At 36.9% G+C, this 21709-nt stretch overlaps 1 protein-coding gene across 2 annotated transcripts in view; it reads left to right on the top strand.

The window, feature by feature from the left end:
* NBEAL1 (neurobeachin like 1) overlaps window positions 1–21709 on the top strand; it is a 161012-nt gene that overhangs the window by 80122 nt on the left and 59181 nt on the right. For both annotated transcript variants that reach the window (XM_068544631.1, XM_068544630.1), the window contains 8 exons: window positions 1059–1218; window positions 4025–4113; window positions 6235–6810; window positions 7147–7322; window positions 8163–8316; window positions 8607–8735; window positions 13308–13613; window positions 13708–13857. In XM_068544631.1, coding sequence (XP_068400732.1) covers window positions 1059–1218; window positions 4025–4113; window positions 6235–6810; window positions 7147–7322; window positions 8163–8316; window positions 8607–8735; window positions 13308–13613; window positions 13708–13857 — 1740 coding nt within the window. The remainder of the gene's footprint in view (window positions 1–1058; window positions 1219–4024; window positions 4114–6234; window positions 6811–7146; window positions 7323–8162; window positions 8317–8606; window positions 8736–13307; window positions 13614–13707; window positions 13858–21709) is intronic.

The following is a 21709-nucleotide window of genomic DNA, read 5'->3' as shown; positions in this document are numbered from 1 at the left end:
CCTCATTTTACAGATGAAGAAACTGAGGCAGAGAAATTAATAACTTGTTAAAGGATGTAGGACATATTTTATTTAGCTATCCAAAATATCCCAAACTTTGAACTTTGGCTGAAGCAGCCCACTCCACCTTTTCGGTTAACTAAAATTAAAGAAGGCAGTCATATTTCTACTGCAAATACATTTTTTTTCATGATTTATTCTCCTGTTTGTTATGCCAAATTGCCTGTGACATTTGTTTCCCCTTACATCATTAGTATGACATTATAAAGTCTACTTGTGGGGTCATGTTTGGATTGCCTATGTTTGGAATTCCTAAACTTTGGAAACAAAAGTGCATTAAAAGTGGTCCTACATAGTCTCTCTTGGATATTGGTTATGGTGACCCCTGAGGCTACTCTTTAAAACATCTGCCCACACAGGGTTCCTTTATGGAGATTTAATGTTATTTCTTCAAAAATGGCCTTGCAGGGGTTGTTCATGATATTATTTTTCCAAGATTACCCTTTCCATATAGGCTTTCAGTTTCTCACTTTGTCAAAGATTGACCTAACTCCAAGAAGTATGGGGTTACTAATTCATTCTTCCATTTTAGCAGATGGATGGGTTGCTTCACAAAGTATTTCCTCGTTGTTGAAAATTATTTTGACAACTGTCACATAAATAGATTACTAGATTGATCTAGAAGTATCTTTGTTTTCTTTCAGAACACACCTTTGTTCCTCTTGCAAGCTACAGGATTTGTTTCCATCTACACCGTAGCCATTAAAAGAAAATTTTAAATTATTCCTTTCATCTACCAAGAAATTTATGTAAACTAGGGTTTTAAACATATTAATTATTCAAATGCAGTTGCATTTCATTCCAGTTCATTTTTAAATTTATTTTTTAATGATAGCAAGATAATGGAGTGTTCTTCCCTATGTAGTGCTATTTTTTTTAATACTTGAGGAATAAAATGATGCTTCAGAAACATTGTACACTAATATTTATTCGATATTAACCTAAGTGACAATTGTTCTTAGTTCTCTATATTGAGAATATATTACTGTTGTGACCAGGTTATGGAACAGATGTTGAAATGCACGAACGTTTATGAACGAAGTAAACAACGTATTCGACTTAGAGAAGTTGGCTACTCAGGATTAGGGCTCCTTCTTAATGAAGCACCTGTTAATACTTCTCTCATTAAAAGTCTCACCAATCAAATTATAAATACAGGTATGACTAAGGCTAAAATATTGATACATTTAAGAAATGTTCTTCATAGTCATGTAATTCTATTTGATGGCTCTGAATTTTTTTTTCTTCTGAAATTCTTCTTTTTCCCTCTTTCCTCAGGTTGCTTTTAAAATTACCTATTACTTGATTCAGCAGGGCTTTTCTTGGGTACTGTTTCAAATGTACCTTTGTTGTTTTTGTCTCCCCGGAGCATAGTATAGTACCTTATTTGGTAGGCCTTCAGTAAATGTTTATTGACTGAGTGATTAGTAAATAATTGAGTCTATGAAAAGAAAAGGACACTAGAGAAAATATGTACAAGATATTCTTTTTCCTTTCAGAGCTTAAATTCTTAAAGGGAAAATGAAAACTAATTTCAGATATTCTTTTTTGTTTCTAAGTTTGCTTTTATGAACCTTTTTTTAAGTACTTCCTACAAACTACAGAATTTTTGTCAGATGCTAGGGGTTCAGAAAGGTATAAGATAAGGTTCTTTGTCTTGAGTGGTTTATCATCTCATTGAGAAGACATGTACATAAAAAGATAAATACAAGTATAAGATCCAAGCAGTATCGACAGTATGTTCAGGCAATCAAAATAAAAGAACAGCTTTTTAGGGTTTAGTCAGGAAGATGTTAAACATTCTAAGCCTATTGTCTTTGTAAAATTTGAACATATCTACAATTCCTATTTAAAATGAAACAATTATTTCTGCATTTATATGACTATTACATACAGTTCTTTCTTTGAGAAAGAAGAAAGCTGGAGGCATCACACTTTCGGATTTCAAACTATACTACAAAGTTATAGTAATCAAAACAGTATGCTGCAGTATGCATAAACATAGACACATAAACAAGTGGAACAGAATCAAGAGCCTAGAAATAAAACTATGCATGTACAGTCAACCAGTATTTGACAAGGAATCCAAGAATATTTAATGGGGGAAAGATAGTTTATTCAATAAATGTGATTGGTAAAACTGGATATGTACTTGCAAAAGAATGAGAATGGACTCCTGTCTTACACCACCCACAAAAATTAACTCAAATGGATTAAAGACTTAAATGTAAGAACTGAGCTGTAAAAATACTAGAAGAAAACATACGGGAAAAACTCTTTGACCTTGGTCTTGGCAATGATTTTTTGCGTGTGACACCAAAAGCACAAGCAACAAAAGTTAAAATAAACAATGGGACTAAATCAAACTAAAAAGCTTCTGGGGACTTAACCTGGTGGCGCAGTGGTTAAGAATCTGCCTGCCAGTGCAGGGGACACGGGTTCGAACCCTGGTCTTGGAAGATCCCACATGTTGTGGAGCAGCTAAGCCTGTGTGCCACAACTACTGAGCCTGCACTGTAGAGCCCATGAGCCACAACTACTGAGCCTCTGTGCCACAACTACTGAAGCTCACACGCCTACAGCCCATGCTCCACAACAAGAGACGCCACCACAATGAGAAGCCCGCTCGCCACAACTAGAGATAGCCCGCACACAGCAACGAAGACCCAACACAGCCATAAATAAATAAATAAATAAATAAATAAATAAATTTGTTTTGGAAAAAAAAAAAAAGCTTCTGCATAACCAAAGAAACCATCAACAAAATGAAAGGGCAGCCTATGGAATGGGAGAAAATGTTTGCAAGTCAAATCTGATAAGGGGTTAAAATCCAAAATATATAAGGAATTCATGTAACTCAATAGCAAAAAATCCAATTAAAATATGAGCAAAGGACCTGAATAGACATTTTTTCAAAGAAGATATGCAAATGGTCAACAGATACATGAAAAGGTGCTCATCATCCTTAATTATCAGGGAAATGAAAATCAAAACCACAATGAGATATCACCTCCTTCCTGTTAGTTTGGCTGTTATCAAAGAGACAAGAGATAATAAGTGCTAGTGGTGAGGGTGTGGAGAAAAGGGAACTCTTGTGTGCTGTTGGTGGGAATGTAAGTGGTACAGCCACTATGGAAAACAGTGTAGAGGTTCTTAAAAAATTAAAAATAGAACTACCATATGATTCAGCAGTCCCTCTTCCAGGTATATATCTGAAGGAAATGAAATCATATCTCAAAGAGGTATGATCTGCAACCCCATGTTTATTGTACCATCATTCACAATAGTCAAGGCATGGAAACAACCTAAGTGTCCATCAATGGATGAATGAATAATAAAGATGTGGTATATGTATATATATATATATAATGGAATATCAGCCATAAAAAGAAGGAAATCCTGCCATTTGCAATAACATGGAAGAGCCTAGAGGGCATTCTGCTAAGTGAAACAAGTCAGGCAGAGAAGGAAAATACTGTGTGATCTCGCTTACACGTGAAAAAAAAAAATTGAGACAGAGTAGGTTGGTAGTTGCCAGAGTTGGGGCAGTGGGGGAAACAGGTGAAGGTACAAGGGGTACAAACTTCCAGTTATAAGTAAGTTCTGGGGATCTAAGGTATAGCGTGGTGACTATAGCTAACAATACTGTATTGTATATTTGAAAGTTGCTAAGAGAACATATCTTAAGTGTCCTCACTTATATAGTAATATAGTAACTATGTGAGAAATATGTAACTATACATATTTGTAATATATACATAGATCATCATGTTTTACACCTTAAACAGTGTTTTATGTCAATTATATCTTAATAAAGTTGGGGGAAAAAATAAAGGGCATCTGTTGTTGACAGCAGGAAAAAAATAAAAATGAAATGATTGTCAGCCTTTATGTATAACTATTACCACAGTTCTTTCTCTGGTTTTCTCTAGTATTTAATTTTAACTTTTTTTTCCCATCATAGATCCTGCTATTAATTTCAAAGATCTGTTATCTGTGGTATATATATCTCACAGAGCACGTATAAATGTCAGGGTGGTCATCTGCAGAAAGGTTAGTAAACTTTAAAGATGTACTTTAAAAATTGCAGTATCATTGTATTGTGAAGAACTTTTAGATTGAGTATTTTTCACCAGATATAAGTTTAATATCTTTTATATGACATAATTTTATAGTTCCCTTTTTTGAGGTGAATTAACTTTATATAATCATAAGAAATCAGCATATAAATTTGTTCTTCTTAGCCATACATGAGCTCCTGGAAATAATGCCCTTTCCAGAGTCAAAAATGTATTACCAGAGAATATTTTCTTTACTCAGAACCTTTTTTTGTGACCATTTTTAATTCAAACACCATATTTTAGAGTTTCTGAATCTCTTAACCTTTGTGGAAAGGATTTTCTATAGTTTGTTTATGAGTGTATTCCAACAATGATTTACCTTCAGTCCACTCATTTAACCTCTAAGTCGATGAATTGCTACCCCGTACGCTTCTTCCTGATTATATCCTTCTCTCTCCTCTACTGGCAACCACTGACCAGTCTAGTATTTAATTTGCTTCCTTGTTTTTCTTTTTAATTTTACTCCTATTATGTCACAGTACCTTTCCATCAGTAAATCTGGATATATCTTTCTCTTTAACAGCTACGTAGTTTTTTATTCTATGGCTATTCTATAAAAGTATTATCTGGTTCCCAGCTGACGGACATTTAGATTGTTCCCTGTTTTACCGTATTAGCAAACTTCTGTTAGGAACATATTTTTACATCTGTCTTTACCTATCCATGGTAATATGTATGTAGGACACAATTCATGAAATGTAATTTTTCTGTCAGAGTTATTCACATTTTACATTTTAATGGATTTTGCCATGTTTTCCTTGAAGCAAGTCATGTAAATGGATCCTTTTCCTTTCGGTGTGCAATTAGAAACCTCTTTCAGTACAGCCCAGTTTTTATTCATTATGTGTTTATAAAATAGCTGTAAAATAAGTCTGAAAATTTTAAAGTCATGAAGTCATGAAAAGTTTCTTTGCCAACCAAAGGTTAATATGTTCAACTTAGTTAATGTGTTTAAAATTGTTATTGTGCACTGCTGCAGTAATGGTAGCTCACTGATTGACGGCATTAAGTGAGGAAAGAAACTTAACGTGTCATCATGACTCACTGCGACTCACTGCTTTCTATATCAGCATCAGTGTACATAAGAACCATTAATTTTGAAGTCCGCACCAACATAACTCATTTCCTGCTAAGAAATTTCTCAGAGTTAGAAATTCTGATAAAAGAGATACTCTGTAAACACTGGGAGACAAAGTTCTTTTCATCTACTTAGAAGTTTATTGGCTTTGTGATTAAAATGGCTTAAAGATCTTAACAGCATTTCTGATAGTGTTTGAGAACTTGTTTTTATCCAAAAAATGTGAAGTCAGTTAGGATACTAGAGGTCATACACATTGCCATGTAAATGTCTACTCTTTAATTTCAGTTTCTTATTCCAGCTAAATATCAGCATCCATCTCATTGGAAATAGTTTTCTGGAATTAAAGTTCAGTTTTTGTTTTGTTTGTACCATGTAGAGTTAATGAAAAAAAAATGTTTTTGCAAAAGCAGCCATTAACTTTGCCTGGGGAAAAAATGTGGTGGGAAAACATTCTTGGTGTACCTAGGTTCTGTCAAAGTTTCTTATGTGTTCTAGTTTACTCCCTAACCATAGTGCCAGAACTGTGCCTGGCACATAGTAGATGTTCAGTATTTACTAAACAAATGTACTAGGCTCATGGAAAGTACTTAGTTGAGAGGATATAACTTTATTACATTTTATTTATACCTTAATTCTATCTATATTTTTTTCTCCAACCAAATTAAATTAATAACGTGAGTGTGTTGGTATGTGGAGGATTATTTTATCTTTTTTCCTTTTTTATCTTTCAGCAAATATTTGAGTACATCCCAACTCTAGATATACAATGAGTAATATGCAGATTAGTTAAAAACACAATGTCTGCCCTCCAAATAGTTTCTAATCTAGTTAAGAATATAATCGTTTGAAAGTATATCCTTCCAAAGTTTCTTATTAAATTACTTTGTCATTAAAATAGCTGAAAAGAAACTGTTTTTGATGTAAAGTACTGTATACTTTTTGACGAATTTTGCATTCTTAATCTCTTCACAGATTTTACAGATTTTACAGTCCCAGCCAGATGCAGCACATCAAATATCTCAACAAGTGGGTTGGCAAGACACTTTAGTTAGGCTTTTTTTAAAAGCAAATTTTGAAAATGGAAATACTCTTCATAAGCACAGTAAGGCTGTTGTAATGAAAGACAATGATAAAAATATATCAGCTGAAGATATGAAGAGGAACTCTGATGAAAAGACAGATGAGGAAAAAATCAGCTCTTTTGCCTCAGCTCATGTGTCTTCAGATCAGTGGAGTTTGGAGGATAGACACTCTCTAGACTCCAACACACCATTATTTCAAGAAGATAGCCTGATGGGAGAATTATCTTTCAAATCAGAGAATCGAGGCGAATTCTGGCATAATAACCCTTCACATTTGAGTTTAGATCTCAGTGGAATTGATTCATGTGAACTGAGTGATAGTGGAAGTCAAATGCCAGACAGCTTGCCTAGCACGCCATCCCCGATAGAGTCCACTAAGTCATTTTCTGTGCAGTCTGACAAAGAAAGCAGCATCACAAATGATGTGGGCTTTAGTGATGACTTCTCTTTACTTGAAAACCAAGAGGTAAGATTCTTATTTGTCCAAATGTGGTTTTATTTTTTTTATGTCTGACCTCAGAAATGTGTGATTGTTAACAATTTCATGTATTATTCGTGTTCCAAGTCTCATGGTCTAAGGTATTAGAAGCCTAGAAGTCACCAAATTGTGAGTGTCTTGAGAGCAAAGCCAGTGTCTTATTCATCTTTACATCTCTAGGGCCTTCGTAGTGAAGTTCCAGGTTCATGCAGCCACCTTAAGAATACGTTGAATGATTATAATTTATGTACCTGATGGTTCTCATTATGTGCTTTTAACACCCCCTCCCTCTAATAATTTCATATTACTTTCTCTTTTATATAGAGATGTGAGGAAGAGCTTATTGAATTACTGACAAATATTTTGAACTGTGTAATGTGTAAGGGACTAGAAAAGTCTGATGACGATACTTGGATTGAACGGGGACAAGTGTTTTCGGCACTAACTAAACCAGGAATATCCAGTGAGCTACTTCGACCATCAGATAAAATAAAACTAATGTAAGCATTCAGTTGGTGATATGCCCTCTCCTTTTGGAGTGGGCAGGAGTCCAAAATAATATTCGTTATTGAACCTTTATTCAGTGTTCAGTGGGTGTAGAGAGAGAGAAAAGGAGAAGCTTTGTGCTCAGCCCTTCTCCTGTCTGTTGCCATTCTAGTGGGATCTAGAGAGAAATCGAAAACTAAGTCCAGTGTGAGGATATTTAATTCTTACATTAATTTGGATTCTAAGTGATTATATATTCCTTGTTTAAGTTGTTTTCTGCAGTATCTAAGCACTTGGTGCATGTGTTCTACCGTCTTGTCCAAATTTGAGTGCTTCCATGCTAAAGGAAGGTAGTAGTGTTTTCGGGAAAATTACTTCTCTAAAGCTTTGAGTTCCCTGCATATGATAGAACACTGTACCAACAGCACACTAGAACAGAATTACTTTTTTGTTTTTCCATAGGGCTAGACTCTCTGTAAGGCATAAGGCTTTCTTCCCTAACATTTCCAATTTCAGTTTTAAAGAAACTTTTAAGTATCTCATGGAGGCTGGAATGTGAATTATTTTCATAGCTTTTTTAAGGTCAAGTCAAACAGGTAACTTTTACTTTGCCTTTTAATATTAGGTATATTAAAGATAAGCACTCCAAAGATTAAAAAGTTGCTTCATTATTACTAAATACCATCTACAGTGTCTTATACCTGCCAGTGGTACTGTATCTTTGGAGATACATTCCTATTAATAAATAACGAGGTTTGTTGTTGCTGGTTTGTTTTTGTTTTTGTTTTTGTTTTGGTGACCTGTTATTTTTATAAATTTAAAATGGTTTTAAGAGGACTTTGTTTTATACTTAGTTTGCTACAGAAGATGTTAGAATGGGCAGTCACAGAAAACAGAGAAGCAAAATTTAATCCAGTAACTGCTGAAAATGCTTTCCGACTCATGCTGATCATACAGGACTTTCTGCAGTCAGAGGGACTAGTTAATTCGAACATGTGGACTGAGAAGGTGCAGTAACATCTCTTTGAAATTATTTTTTTGGTAGTGAAGGACTTTATTCAAAGAAAGAAATTTTGTATCCCCTCTTTTCAGAGCATTAATCAGATGCAATAAACATGGATAAGATGTGATAGTCGCAGATTTTGTTAACTCTTACTAGGATAATTCTTTTGGCTTTTACCAACTGAACATTGAATTAGTTTTGAAATATTTACGTCTTGTATTACTGTTGGGAAAACTCATCATCAGTAGATTTAAAAATGGAATGTTTTTATTTCTCAATTTTTCCTTTGTGTTAGCTTTTAGAGGATATGATGCTGCTCTTCGACGGTCTGTCAGTTTGGTATTCTGAAAGTCCAGTATGGGTGAGACTCTCCCAGATTCAAATCCAGATGCTTCTAGGCTTCATTGGAAGGGGTAATTTGCAGGTTTGTCAATTCTTTTATGTTATTTTATATACTCACATGCAACATAGGAATTTGTGCAGTAACTGAATGGCAATTATGTTTTCAGCGTTTTAATTTTTTAATTAGTTTCAAAAATATCATGATTTAACTCTAGTTTCAATTTTGTGAGATGAGAAAGAAGCTTGAGAGGCAGCTAATCGATTCTTTTTTCCTGATGTTTATGATTCAGTATAATTTAAGGTTTCCCTTTAGAGGATTTATATATAGCTTATATTAGAGGGCATTACTCACATCATCTACATTTAGTATAGCTAGGAGCTATACAGCCTGCATAGACTTTTATACATGTGAAGTTTAGGGCTTGCGTTTTTAGGAAAATTATTTTTTAAATTGTTCTGTCAAAATCTTTTTCTGTACTTAATAATCCACTAATTCAGTTTTACATTTATCTCATTTTTCTTCATTTATTAAACACTTACTGAATACCTACCAAGTGTTAGCATTGTGCTAGGTTTCCATTATAAAGATAAATAAAAGATGGACCCACAGAATATTTATTATTTTCAAAAATTTTAAAGGTTGGGAAAGTTCCATGCAGATTTTAGTCTGTCATCTTTCTATTTACATTGGATGCTTGTGATTACCTGCATTGGATTAGTCATGACATGTATCGCATGGTTATTTACCTGGCCCTTTTTATTTTCTTTTGATAATCGTTTCTAATATAAACTTGCTATAATATTGATAAGAACATGAGGAGGTTAAAATACCATAAGGTTGCCCTATTTTAAAAAGACCATATTTTTCAATAGATACTCTTTTCCAGTCATTAAAGAAAACATACTCATTGTGGAAAGTACACAAAAAACATAAAGAGAAAAAACAGATAAAACATCCTTCATCCCATAGCCTAAGAGAAAACAACTGTCAATATTTTAATGTTTTTTCCTCTGTATATATTTTTTCAGATGATTAAAACCATCATATATTTTGATAATTTTGTGTTCTTTTTTATTTTTCTTACAATTATATTAAACTCATTTCCCCACGTTACTAACTTTTTAAAGATAGTGGTTTTTTTCCTAATCATAAAGGTAACACATGGTCATTGTAAAAAACATGGAAAAAGCAGAAAAGCTAAACAAAAAATAAACATTCTGATATATGGATGATGAAAATTTGAATTGTACAGCTTTTAAATACAGTTTGAAAATTATATGAACTAAGAACTTTAAAAAAAGTTATTATACGCTTTGTCTAGTAATTCTACTCTAAAACTATATCCTGAGGTAATAATCTAAAATACCAAACAATATTTGTACACATAGATGTTCATTGTAGTTTTCTTTTTTTCTCCATCTAGAAATAGAACAAAGATAACTTTTTTGGCTTTTTTATTAATAGGAGTCTGGTGGCTGTTAAAGGCCTTACAGCCAGCATACCAGGTAGTTCTTTTTTTAGATATTAGAACTCTGTTTTTTTCCACTCATGATCACCCTCAGTGTTTTTCTCCTTGGTGAGATTTCCAAGGAGAAATAAAATGTCTGTTTTAATTTGCTCACGATTAAATATCCAGTGCCTGTACCATAGTAGGACTCTATAAGTACTTATTAAATAAATAAAGTGTGCAGCACCTACAGATAAGACTGATCCTATCAACCAGTAGTTAGTGACCTATAACACTTCTCACTAGCTACTTGTTTAATTTCACTCTCTCAGGAATAAAAGCATATTTCCCTGAGGTTGTGCATGTTAAAGGCTGGGGAAGGAACCCCTTCCCTTATAGGGGTTTAAATAGAGTTGCCTGCAAAAAGAACCTGGCTAGCAAACTTGTTTTGTTTGGCCCGTACATTATTATTTAATTGCCAGCATTTAAGTAATAGGAGATTTCACATAAATGCCAGGATTTCCCAGCTTGTCTTTAAAGCAGGACTGAGTAGTTGTTGATTTATTTAGATGCAGTATATGGTCACAGCATTGTCTGGGTTTCTGCTCCTTCAGTTGTCTTAGCTCAGCCAGTGATTCTCTTCACTAGCTACACATGAAATCACCTAGAGGAGCTTTTTAAAAATGCCTTTGTGTGGGGCATCACTCAGTAATTAAACAGGGGAACTAGGGCCCTGGTATTTTTTGTCATTTCTCAGGTGACCGTAATGTAGTACTCTTTATAATGTGAGGGCAGGGCGATCATATCTATGTGTGGGGGGGTTGTGTGTGTGTATCCAAAGTTAAGTCAGTGGTAAGTAAATCATTGTATTCACTGAAAGTGTCTTTATACTTTTAAATAAACGTATAAACTTATAGTTATTTAATACCGTGATACTAAGTTAAAAGCAAAGCACTGAATATTCAACCTTTCATGTGAATAGTATTTTTAAAAACATATAGCAAAAGAGCCCAGAATATTAACATTGGTATTTCCTGGATAATGAGATTTTATGACCTTTTGTCTCACATTTGTTGGCCTCTATTGGGTTTAAGCTGCTTTAGTCAGATTCAGAGACTAAAGTGAAGGGATTTGGGGAAAACCTGAGAAGGGTAGAGAAGCTTCACTAGTAGAGGCTTAAGTTAAAAGTAGAAAAGTTAAAGTTTTGAGCCATCTTAGAGGTTGTTTCCTCCAGTGCTGTTTGCTTCTTTAAGTCTTGCATTGAAAGACTGCCTGAGATCCCTTATTGTTGCCTTGGCCTGCAAAGACATGTGCATACAGCTCAGATCAGCTTTTGGCACACATATATTCTTTTTTTTTTTTTTTTAACATCTTTATTGGAGTATAATTGCTTTACAGTGGTGTGTTAGTTTCTGTTTTATAACATAATGAATCAGCTATACATTTACATATATCCCCATATCTCCTCCCTCTTGCGTCTCCCTCCCACCCTCCCTATCCCACCCCTCTAGGTCGTCCCAAAGCACCGAGCTGATCTCCCTGTGCTATGCGGCTGCTTCCCACTAGCTATCTATTTTACATTTAGTAATACATATAAGTGCATGCCACTCTCTCATTTCGTCCCAGCTTACCCTTCCCCCTCCCCTTGTCCTCAAGTCCATTCTCTATGTCTGCATCTTTATTTCTGTCCTGCCCCTAGGTTCTTCATAACCATTTTTTTTTTAGATTCCGTATATAGGCACACATATATTCTTGAAGTGATGTCAGTTTTTAATACTTCCTTTCTTTCTCTTGCTTTTCTTTATTTTGAAAGTAATATGATCCAAAATTGGGTTATAGGGTTAAGGGAGAAGGAGACACTTTATATCATTTGTCCTTTTGGTTTTAAGACTTCCATCTTTCTCTAGTCTAGATGAAAGGAGGCCCTTTCGTGACCAATTTACCTTTCTAGGATGGAGTTTAAGGCCAGAGCTTAAGAGTAATATAGCATATTCCTTTGCCTAGGTTTGTGCCCTAGATATGTATTTTCCTTGGGAACTTTACTCAGTTGCCTGTTCACTGTCCTTTATCTATAAGAATGCTTTTGATTCCAAATAACAGAAATATCAATGCAAGCTGACTTAGTTAAGAAGATTCATATAGTTGAAAATTCCATAGCTAAGATGAGTTTAAGGCATGATTCAGTCAAGGCTCTAGTTCCATTTGTTTGCTGTTCTCACAGCATTGCTCTCCATCATGTCAGCTTGTCTTAAGCTGGCTGCCCTTATTGTCACAAAATCACTGCCAGCAGCAGTTAAGGCTACATGCTTCCTTGTTCATATCCAGAGAAAGAGAGTGCTTCTTCCTAGAGTCATTGTTGGTAGACAGTTCTTCATGGATCTCTTGTGAATACAGACACTGGATGCCTTTGTGATGAACTGTCTTTTTGAGGATGCATGTATAGTGAACAGCTTGGGAAGATAGAGATGATGTCTCCCTCCAGAGCAAAAGCAGGTTTGTTTACTGTCCAGTATAATAACGATAATGTCTCCTTCCAAGGCAACGTTCAGGTGCACTTACTACCGAATTTAAAAGACTTGTGTTCCCTTTGCTTGGGGTTCCTCTCCTATAATGCAACCACTGGGTGTGCAGGCATCATCCAGTTCTGTTCATTTCTCACCATGGAATTACATTTGGGGGAACAGGGCAAATGCTGATATTCTGGCTATTGCTAATGCTGTAGATCTTTGTCTCTGATCCAGGAGTCTCATTCTTCTGCCAGCATCTGTGAAACAGTGGTAGGCTAACTTGTCAGCTTGGAGATGAGGTATTGATAAAATCCAAGCCCTTTCACAGTTCTTTACAGTTATTGTGTAAAAGTTGTGTCTTTGCATGATAAAGCTATCCCTGAATGAATCCATGTGGCAAAGAAGTGACATGAGTTGACTGAAAGATGAGTTACCTGAACCAGTCAGTGTGGCAAGGGGTTGGATATTCTGTTTGGTTTATATCTTTTAGAACTAGAGATGGAATCATCCCTGAATTCTTGCAACCTCTCTGAAGGAGTAGAGTGGATGTTGGGGTGATTAATTATCAACCTCTTAACTTTTCTGTATATTCCAAATTAAGCATGGGTTACTTTTATAATTTATTTTAAAAGGCAACTTCAAGAGGAGCCAAAGAACTTTATCACTAAATATCTGCTTTATTTTACCATTTTGCTCCAGGTTTGTGCAGTGGCATCAGCTAAGCTAAACACCCTTCTTCAGACCAAGGTGATTGAAAATCAGGATGAAGCATGTTACATTTTAGGGAAGCTGGAACATGTTCTAAGTCAATCAATCAAGGAACAGACTGAAATATACTCATTTCTGATTCCGCTTGTCCGTACCCTGGTTTCCAAAATTTATGAGCTTCTCTTCATGAACTTGCATCTGCCTTCTTTACCTTTTACCAATGGAAGCTCTTCATTTTTTGAAGATTTTCAAGAATATTGCAGTTCAAATGAATGGCAAGTTTACATTGAAAAATATGTAAGTTTTATCTTTGTTGAGTGAGGTTTCTATACTAAATTATCATTTTTATAGAAACATGCATTAAATTTTGCGTATGTATATTTTTTATAAGATTGTACCTTATATGAAGCAGTATGAAACCCATGCATTCTATGATGGTCATGAGAGCATGGCACTGTACTGGAAGGATTGTTATGAAGCCTTAATGGTGAATATGCATAAACGAGACCGGGAAGGGGGAGAGAGCAAGCTCAAGTTTCAGGTAAAAGTTATTAAATGTTTTTAATACCAGTTTTTTATGTTGATTTCAAGCATTTAATGTTCAAATGAGAGTAATAACAAGACTGAACTTTGAAAACGAACAGTATTTCTTTTATTTTTTAAATTTTATTTATTTTTATTTTTTAACATCTTTATTAAGAGTATAATTGCTATACAATGGTGTGTCAGTTTCTGCTTTATAACAAAGTGAATCAGTTATACTTATACATATGTCCCCATATCTCTTCCCTCTTGCGTCTCCCTCCCTCCTACCCTCCCCATCCCACCCCTCTAGGTGGTCACAAAGCACCGAGCTGATCTCCCTGTGCTATGCGGCTGCTTCCCACTAGCGATCTGTTTTACGTTTGGTAGTGTATATATGTCCATGCCACTCTCTCACTTTTTCTGAGCTTACCCTTCCCCCTCCCCGTATCCTCAAGTCCATTCTCTAGTAGGTCTGCATCTTTATTCCCGTCTTGCCCCTAGGTTCTTCTGACCATTTTCTTTTATTTATTTTTTTTTCAGATTCCATATATATGTGTTAGCATATGGTATTTGTTTTTCTCTTTCTGACTTACTTAACTCTGGATGACAGTCTCTAGGTCCATCCACCTCACTACAAATAACTCAGTTTCATTCCTTTTTATGGCTGAGTAATATTCCATTGTATATATGTGCCACATCTTCTTTATCCATTCATCTGTTGATGGACACTTAGGTTGCTTCCATGTCCTGGCAATTGTAAATAGAGCTGCAATGAACATTTTGGTACATGACTCTTTTTGAATGATGGTTTTCTCAGGGTATATGCCCAGTAGTGGGATTGCTGGGTCTCTATTTTTAGTTTTTTAAGGAACCTCCGTACTGTTCTCCATAGTGGCTGTATCAATTTACATTCCCACCAACAGTGCAAGAGGGTTCCCTTTTCTCCACACCCTCTCCAGCATTTATTGTTTGTAGATTTTTTGATGATGGCCATTCTGACCGGTGTGAGATGATATCTCATTGTAGTTTTGATTTCCATTTCTCTAATGATTAGTGATGTTCAGCATTCTTTCATGTGTTTGTTGGCAATCTGTATATCTTCTTTGGAGAAATGTCTATTTAGGTCTTCTGCCCATTTTTGGATTGGGTTGTTTGTTTTTTTGATATTGAGCTGCATGAGTTGCTTGTATGTTTTGGAGATTAATCCTTTGTCAGTTGCTTCATTTGAAAATATTTTCTCCCATTCTGAGGGTTGTCTTTTCATCTTGTTTATGGTTTCCTTTGCTGTGCCAAAGCTTTGAAGTTTCATTAGGTCCCATTTGCTTATTTTTGCTTTTATTTCCATTTCTCTAGGAGGTGGGTCAAAGAGGATCTTGCTGTGATTTATGTCATAGAGTGTTCTGCCTGTGTTTTCCTCTAAGAGTTTGATGGTGTCTGGCCTTACATTTAGGTCTTTAATCCATTTTGAGTTTATATTTGTGTATGGTGTTAAGGAGTGTTCTAATTTCATTCTTTTACATGTAGCAGTCCAGTTTTCCCAGCACCACTTATTGAAGAGGCTGTATTTTCTCCACTGTATATGCTTGCCTCCTTTATCAAAGATAAGGTGACCATATGTGCGTGGGTTTATCTCTAGACTTTCTATCCTGTTCCATTGATCTATATTTCTGTTTTTGTGCCAGTACCATACTGTCTTGATTACTGTAGCTTTGTAGTATAGTCTGAAGTCAGGGAGCCTGATTCCTCCAGCTCCGTTTTTCTTTCTCAAGATTACTTTGGCTATTCGGGGTCTTTTGTGTTTCCATACAAATTGTGAAATTTTTTGTTCTAGTTCTGTGAAAAATGCCAGTGGTAGTTTGATAGGGATTGCATTGAATCTGTAGATTGCTTTGGGTAGTAAAGTCATTTTCACAATGTTGATTCTTCCAATCCTAGAACATGGTATATCTCTCCATCTATTTGTATCATCTTTAATTTCTTTTATCAGTGTCTTATAATTTTCTGCATACAGGTCTTTTGTCTCCTTAGGTAGGTTTATTCCTAGATATTTTATTCTTTTTGTTGCAATGGTAAATGGGACTGTTTTCTTAATTTTTCTTTCAGATTTTTCATCATTAGTGTATAGGAATGCAAGAGATTTCTGTGCATTAGTTTTGTATCCTGCTACTCTACCAAATTCATTGATTAGCTCTAGTAGTTTTCTGGTAGCATCTTTAGGATTCTCTATGTATAGTATCATGTCATCTGCAAACAGTGACAGCTTTACTTCTTCTTTTCCAATTTGGATTCCTTTTATTTCTTTTTCTTCTCTGATTGCTGTGGCTAAAACTTCCAAAACTGTGTTGAATAATAGTGGTGAGAGTGGGCAACCTTGTCTTGTTCCTGATCTTAGTGGAAATGGTTTCAGTTTTTCACCATTGAGGATGATGTTGGCTGTGGGTTTCTCATATATGGCCTTTATTATGTTGAGGAAAGTTCCCTCTATGCCTACTTTCTGGAGGGTTTTTATCATAAATGGGTGTTGAATTTTGTCGAAAGCTTTCTCTGCATCTGCTGAGATGATCATATGGTTTTTCTCCTTCAATTTGTTAATATGGTGTATCACATTGATTGATTTGCATATATTGAAGAATCCTTGCATTCCTGCTGTTTGATTCTATTTGCTAGTATTTTGTTGAGGATTTTCGCATGTATGTTCATCAGTGATTTTGGCCTGTAGTTTTCTTTTTTTGTGACATCTTTGTCTGGTTTTGGTATCAGAGTGATTGTGGCCTCGTAGAATGAGTTGGGGAGTGTTCCTCCCTCTGTTACGTTTTGGAAGAGTTTGAGAAGGATAGGTGTTAGCTCTTCCCTAAATGTTTGATAGAATTCGCCTGTGAAGCCATCTGGTCCTGGGCTTTTGTTTGTCGGAAGATTTTTAATCACAGTTTCAATTTCAGTGCTTGTGATTGGTCTGTTCATATCTTTTATTTCTTCCTGGTTCAGTCTCGTAAGGTTGTGCTTTTCTAAGAATTTGTCTATTTCTTCCAGGTTGTCCATTTTATTGGCATATAGTTGCTTGTGGTAATCTCATGATCCTTTGTATTTTCGCAGTGTCAGTGGTTACTTCTCCTTTTTCATTTCTAATTCTATTGAGTTGAGTCTTCTCCCTTTTTTTCTTGATGAGTCTGGCTGATGGTTTATCAATTTTGTTTATCTTCTCAAAGAACCAGCTTTTAGTTTTATTGATCTTTGCTATCATTTCCTTCATTTCTTTTTCATTTATTTCTGATCTGATCTTTATGATTTGTTGCCTTCTGCTAACTTTGGGGCTTTTTTGTTCTTCTTTCTCTGATTGCTTTAGGTGTAAGGTTAGGTTGTTTATTTGAGATGTTTCTTGTTTCTTAAGGTAGGCTTGTATAGCTATAAACTTCCCTCTTAGAACTGCTTTTGCTGCATCCCATAGGTTTTGGGTTGTTGTGTTTTCACTGTCATTTGTTTCTAGGTATTTTTTGATTTCCTCTTTGATTTCTTCAGTGATCTCTTGGTTATTAAGTAGTGTGTTGTTTAGCCTCCATGTGTTTGTATTTCTTACAGATTTTTTTCCTGTAATTGATATCTAGTCTCATAGCATTGTGGTCAGAAAAGATACTTGATACGATTTCAATTTTCTTAAATTTACCATGGCTTGATTTGTGACCCAAGACATGATCTATCCTGGAGAATGTTCCATGAGCACTTGAGAAGAATGTGTATTCTGTTGTTTTTGGATGGAATGTCCTATAAATATCAATTAAGTCCTTCTTGTTTAATGTGTCATTTAAAGCTTGTGTTTCCTTATTTATTTTCATTTTGGATGATCTGTCCCTTGGTGAAAGTGGGGTGTTGAAGTCCCCTACTATGATTGCGTTACTGTCGATTTCCCCTTTTATGGCTGTTAGTATATGCCTTATGTATTGAGGTGCTCCTATGTTGGGTGCGTAAATATTTACAATTGTTATATCTTCTTCTTGGATTGATCCCTTGATCATTATGTAGTGTCCTTCTTTGTCTCTTGTAGTAGTCTTTGTTTTAAAGTCTATTTTGTCTGATACGAGAATTGCTACTCCTGCTTTCTTTTGATTTCCATTTGCATGGAATATCTTTTTCCATCCCCTCACTTTCAGTCTGTATGTGTCCCTAGTTCTGAAGTGGGTCTCTTGTAGACAGCATATATATGGGTCTTGTTTTTGTATCCATTCAGCCAGTCTGTGTCTTTTGGTTGGAGCATTTAATCCATTTACATTTAAAGTAATTATCGATATGTATGTTCCTATGACCATTTTCTTAATTGTTTTGAGTTTGTTATTGTAGGTCTTTTCCTTCTCTTGTGTTTCCTGCCTAGAGAAGTTCCTTTAGCATTTGTTGTAAAGCTGGTTTGGTGGTGCTGAATTCTCTTAGCTTTTGCTTGTCTGTAAAGGTTTTAATTTCTCCGTCAAATCTGAATGAGATCCTTGCTGGATAGAGTAATCTTGGTTGTAGGTTCTTCTCTTTCATCACTTTAAATATGTCCTCCCACTCCCTTCTGGCTTGCACAGTTCCTGCTGAAAGATCAGCTGTTAACCTTATGGGTATTCCCTTATGTGTTATTTGTTGTTTTTCCCTTGCTGCTTTTAATATTCATTCATTGTATTTAATTTTTGATAGCTTGGTTAATATGTGTCTGGGTGTGTTTCTCCTTGGATTTATCCTGTATGGGACTCTCTGTGCTTCTTGGACTTGATTAACTATTTCCTTTCCCATATTAGGGAAGTTTTCAACTATAATCTCTTCAAATATTTTCTCAGTCCCTTTCTTTTTCTCTTCTTCTTCTGGGACCCCTATAATTCAAATGTTGGTGTGTTTAATGTTGTCCCAGAGGTCTCTGAGACTGTCCTCAATTCTTTTCATTCTCTTTTCTTTTTTGAAGAGAAACCAGAGTATCATTCTTTTTTCTTTATTCTGCTCTGTGGTAGTTATTTCCACTATTTTATCTTCCAGGTCACTTATCCATTCTTCTGCCTCAGTTATTCTGCTATTGATCCCTTGTAGAGAATTTTTAAGTTCATTGATTGTGTTGTTCATCATTGTTTGTTTGCTCTTTAGTTCTTCTAGGTCCTTGTTAAACGTTTCTTGTATTTTCTCCATTCTATTTCCAAGATTTTGGATCATCTTTACTATCATTATTCTGAATTCTTTTTCCGGTAGACTGCTTATTTCCTCTTCATTTGTTAGGTCTGGTGGGTTTTTGCCTTGCTTCTTCATCTGCTGTGTGTTTCTCTGTCTTCTCATTTTGCTTAACTTACTGTGTTTGGGGTCTCCTTTTCGCAGGCTGCAGGTTTGTAGTTTCCGTTGTTTTTGGTGTCTGTCTCCAGTGGCTGAGGTTGATTCAGTGGGTTGTGTAGGCTTCCTGGTGGAGGGGACTAGTGCCTGTGTTCTGGTGGATGAGGCTGGATCTTGTTTTTCTGGTGGGCAGGTCTACGTCTGGTGGTGTGTTTTGGGGTGTCTGTGGCCTTATTACGATTTTAGGCAGCCTCTGTGCTAATGGATGGGGCTGTGTTCCTGTCTTGCTAGTTGTTTGGCATAGGGTGTCCAGCACTGTAGCTTGCTGGTTGTTGAGTGGAGCTGGGTCTTGGCGTTGAGATGGAGATCTCTGGGAGATTTTCGCCATTTGATATTACGTCAAGCTGGGAGGTCTCTTGTGGACCAGTGTCCTGAACTTGGCTCTCCCACCTCAGTGGCACAGCCCTGACGCCTGGCTGGAGCACCAGGAGCCTGTCCTCCACACGGCTCAGAATAAAAGGGAGAAAAAAAGAAAGAAGAAGATAAAATAAAGTAAAATAAAATAAAGTTATTAAAATAAAAAATAAAAATTATTAAGAAAAAAAATTGTTTTAAGTAAAAAAAAAACCAAAAAACAGGAAAATGGACAGACAGACCCCTAGAACAAATGGTAAAAGCAAAGCTATACAGACAAAATCACACACAGAAGCATACACATACACACTCACAAAAAGAGAAAAAGTTGGAAAAATATATATATCGTTGCTCCCAAAGTCCAGCTCCTCAATTTGGGATGATTCGTTGTCTATTCAGGTATTCCACAGATGCAGGGTACATCAAGTTGATTGTGGAGATTTAATCCGCTGCTCCTGAGGCTGCTGGGAGAAATTTCCCTTTCTCTTCTTTGGTTGCACAGCTCCCGGGGTTCTGCTTTGGATTTGGACCCTCCTCTGTGTGTAGGTCGCCTGAGGGCATCTGTTCTTTGCTCACACAGGACAGGGTTAAAGGAGCAGCTGATTCGGGGGCTCTGGCTCCACTCAGGCTGTGGGGAGGGAGGGGCACGGATGCGGGGTGAGCCTGCGGCGGCAGAGGCCAGCATGACGTTGCACCAGCCTGAGGCGTGCTGTGCGTTCCCCCTGGGGAAGTTGTCCCTGGATCACGGGACCCTGGCAGTGGCAGGCTGCACAGGCTCCCGTGAGGGGAGGTGTGGATAGTGACCTGTGCTTGTCACAGGCTTCTTGGTGGCTGCAGCTGCAGCCTTAGCGTCCCATGCCCGTCTGTGGGGTCCGCGTTGATAGCCGCGGCTCGCACCCGTCTCTGGAGCTCCTTTAAGCGACGCCCTTAATCCCCTCTCCTCATGCACCAGGAAGCAAAGAGGCAAGAAAGTCTCTCGTCTCTTCGGCAGCTCCAGACTTTTTCCCGACTCCCTCCCGGCTAGCCGTGGTGCACTAGCCCCCTTCAGGCTGTGTTCACGCAGCCAACCCCAGTCCTCTCCCTGGGATCCGACCTCCGAAGCCCGAGCCTCAAGTCCCAGACCCCACCTGCCCCGGCGGGTGAGCAGACAAGCCTCTCGGGCTGGTGAGTGCTGGTCGGCACCGATCCTCTGTGCGGGAATCTCTCCGCTTTGCCCTCCGCACCCCTGTTGCTGCGCTCTCCTCCGTGGCTCCGAAGCTTCCGCCTCTGCCACCCGCAGTCTCCGCCCGCGAAGGGCCTTCCTAGTGTGTGGAAACCTTTCCTCCTTCACAGCTACCTCCCACTGGTGCAGGTCCTGTCCCTATTCTTTGTCTCTGTTTTTTCTTCTTTCTTTTACCCTACCCTGGTACATGGGGAGTTTCTTGCCTTTTGGGAGGTCCTCTGCCAGCGTTCAGTAGGTGTTCTGTAGGAGTTGTTCCACATATACATGTATTTCTGATGTATTTGTGGGGAGGAAGGTGATCTCCGCATCTTACTCTTCCGCCGTCTTTAAGCTCCTCCAAGTTGTACTCACTCTGGCCCGTGGTCCCAAGGACTGTCACGGCTTCGGCTGGTGGGGCCCCTCCAGAGCCGGCAGCCTCAGTGAGGCCGCCCTCCCCTCGGGCTCCAGGGCAGTTCAGTCCAAACAGTATTTCTTATTGTTTGTCTGAAAATTATTTGAGAATTGGAAGAAAAACAGATAAGTAACAACTTAAAAATTAATATCAAAATGTTCTGTACATAGTGATTAGGTAAAAAGTCTATCAAGCTGATAGTAGACATCTTTAAGGAGGCTGAGTATATATCAGTGCTTAGAGGGAAATTTATAACACAAAGTACTTATACTAAAAAAGAAGAAAGGCCTCAAATTAATAAGTTCATTCTACCCTAAGGAACTTGAAAAAGTAAACTAAATTACATTAGTTTGTTTTTTTTTGTTTTTGGTTTTTTTTGCCGTGCCACGCGGCTCGTGGGATCTTAGTTCCCCGACCAGGGATTGAACCTGAGCCACCACAGTGAAAGCGCCGAGTCCTAACCACTGGACCGCCAGGGAATTCCCTACATTAGTTTTTAAATAAGAAATGATTAAAGAGCAGAAAGCAATGGAATTGAAAGCAGAAAAACAATAGAGAAAA

The sequence above is a fragment of the Eschrichtius robustus genome, chromosome 5 (genome assembly GCF_028021215.1).
Source record: "Eschrichtius robustus isolate mEscRob2 chromosome 5, mEscRob2.pri, whole genome shotgun sequence".
Classification (NCBI taxonomy): domain Eukaryota; kingdom Metazoa; phylum Chordata; class Mammalia; order Artiodactyla; family Eschrichtiidae; genus Eschrichtius; species Eschrichtius robustus.
The sequence above is the reverse complement of the archived record's forward strand: the minus strand, read 5'-3'. Positions and strand labels throughout refer to the sequence as shown.